General features: G+C 43.2%; 1 protein-coding gene across 1 annotated transcript in view; it reads right to left on the bottom strand.

Moving 5' to 3' along the window:
• Positions 1–1,962, bottom strand: part of usp28 (ubiquitin specific peptidase 28) — a 21,077-nt gene that overhangs the window by 17,801 nt on the left and 1,314 nt on the right. Inside the window, exons 2-4 of the mRNA XM_035666784.1 lie at positions 960–1,193; positions 497–546; positions 330–398 (exon numbers count right to left, since the gene is read on the bottom strand). Of these exons, the coding sequence (XP_035522677.1) occupies positions 330–398; positions 497–546; positions 960–1,193 (353 nt within the window). The remainder of the gene's footprint in view (positions 1–329; positions 399–496; positions 547–959; positions 1,194–1,962) is intronic.

Below are 1,962 nucleotides of genomic sequence, written 5' to 3' on the forward strand. Positions count from 1 at the left end.
ATTCTGCAGAAGAAAAATGCTTCATATGAAGCCAGGTCTAGTGACTCTGTCTGTCCTCAGTTGAAAGTATCCTTATTCTCGAAAGGTAAAGGTCTCTCAGGAGGAAGACGGCTGGCTTGATGTAGCAGCTAACTGATTATCATTCTAGTTTCCGGCATGTTGTATGGAATGTCGACATTACTGTTTTCCACTGGCAACCTGTTTTTGTTCAGCTGTACCTCTTTGCCGTGGACTGTTCCTGTTGGCTGTGTGTCATTGAAAGAAGTAAATACAAACAATCATCAGGTCAACCCAAAGAAGAATTGTGTAAAAGCAGCTCCTTCTTGTACCTGTTAATATTCTCCTCTCCTCCTCCTGGGCATTGTGGACCTCCTGCAGGGCTGAGCTCTAGTGGCGGTCTGCAGTTTCATTCTTTATGCAAGTTCCTGAAGAAACACATCACAACATTTAATATGTGTATTGTATCCTGTTTCCGTGCTGTTTGACTAACCTCTACTCTCCTTGTTCGCCGTCGAGTTCGGGAGATAATCCAGTACATGGGAAGTACTACACTGTTAAAGTAAGGTAAGTGTAAGTGTTAATGTAATATTTGACCCTCCAGGTGTGGGAAGTATCTGGATCTACTTTCCGTTGCTTATGCTTCATTTCCTCTCACTCAACTACAAAATAACAATTGTTTTCCAGCTTTTCTTTAACACCTAAATGAACCCAGCCAATGCTCCATGTCTGAAAGGCCTGACGAGTGGGTCCAAATATTAGTCGAAGCTCTTGAAAGCCTAACAAAGCGTTCACTCATTAGTTGAGGGTTGTTAATTAGTCCACATCGCTGAAAGCTAGCTCTGAAGATCTTTAGCTTATACTTTTTGCTGGGAAAAAACAGTGATGACCTCTTCCCCGTTTTTGTCTCCTGTGTCATCCGCTACTTCCTGGTTGGGTCAAAATGGATGTGGGTCATTTACTTTGTTGATGCTGTAACGTTTGTGAATCTCTGCTGTCAAAACCTTGTTGTTAGTAATTATTGTGACAGGCCTAATTGTGGCTAAATAACCACCAAGTACACAGGAGGGAGACACCATCCGTTGTCTCATTGCACGACGCTGGGGATGATTTCTTACATTCATGGCTCTGTACAGAACCTGAGGGTCCTGGATGCCGGTGATCTCCCTCAGCTGGTTGATCAGCATCTCGCTCTGCTGAGGGAAAGGATGGGACAACGGGGAAACAATAGTCAGGCTTTAAATCCACTCATATAGTTTGGGTTAGTGATGACTGACTGGGTACAGGATGGGTTTTACAGGAAGAAGAATATATATATTTACTTCCATTTTCTTCCAAAGCTTCCCCATAACAAAGGAGGTTGTTTTAAATGATTCAACCCATGTTTAACCCTTGTGGAAACCAGCAGATATCCCACTTTCTGCCTCTCTGTACTGTTGAACAAACCAGAGGCCCATCATTTGGCACCTGAGGATAATAGCTCATATTAGCCTTCCTTTTAGCCCTGTGACTCAGATGGGCAGACACTCACAGGTTATATCTGGAGCCAAAGGACAAATGTCAACCTGTCATGCCTATATGAGGTCCACAAACAAAGCCAAATTCAATGGCCTCAATATGCATATCAGCATATCAGAGGACCAACTGCCAAGCAACCAGCAGGGAGACTCCAGGAAGCTACTGGCAAAATGCTATTTTTACACTCGGGTTTTTAAATGATTGGTTGAGCAAACAAAATACATAAACGTGGGATTTAGTGAGGTTGTCAACTATTAAATTAATAAAGTATTGAGCGAACGTAGTCCACATTCAGACGGGTAAACACAAACTGTCAGGGGCCGCCTTATGTTCTGACCTCAAAGACACAAGACATGAAGAAAGAAATAACATAAGCTGAGCGAGAGGCGCTATATTAAGCCTGCTACCCCAACAGCAGGTGTCAACATGTCAGGGTATCTCTCTCTC

Source organism: Morone saxatilis, unplaced genomic scaffold (genome assembly GCF_004916995.1).
Source record: "Morone saxatilis isolate NCDOM2014 unplaced genomic scaffold, NCSU_SB_2.0 Contig20, whole genome shotgun sequence".
Classification (NCBI taxonomy): Eukaryota; Metazoa; Chordata; class Actinopteri; family Moronidae; genus Morone; species Morone saxatilis.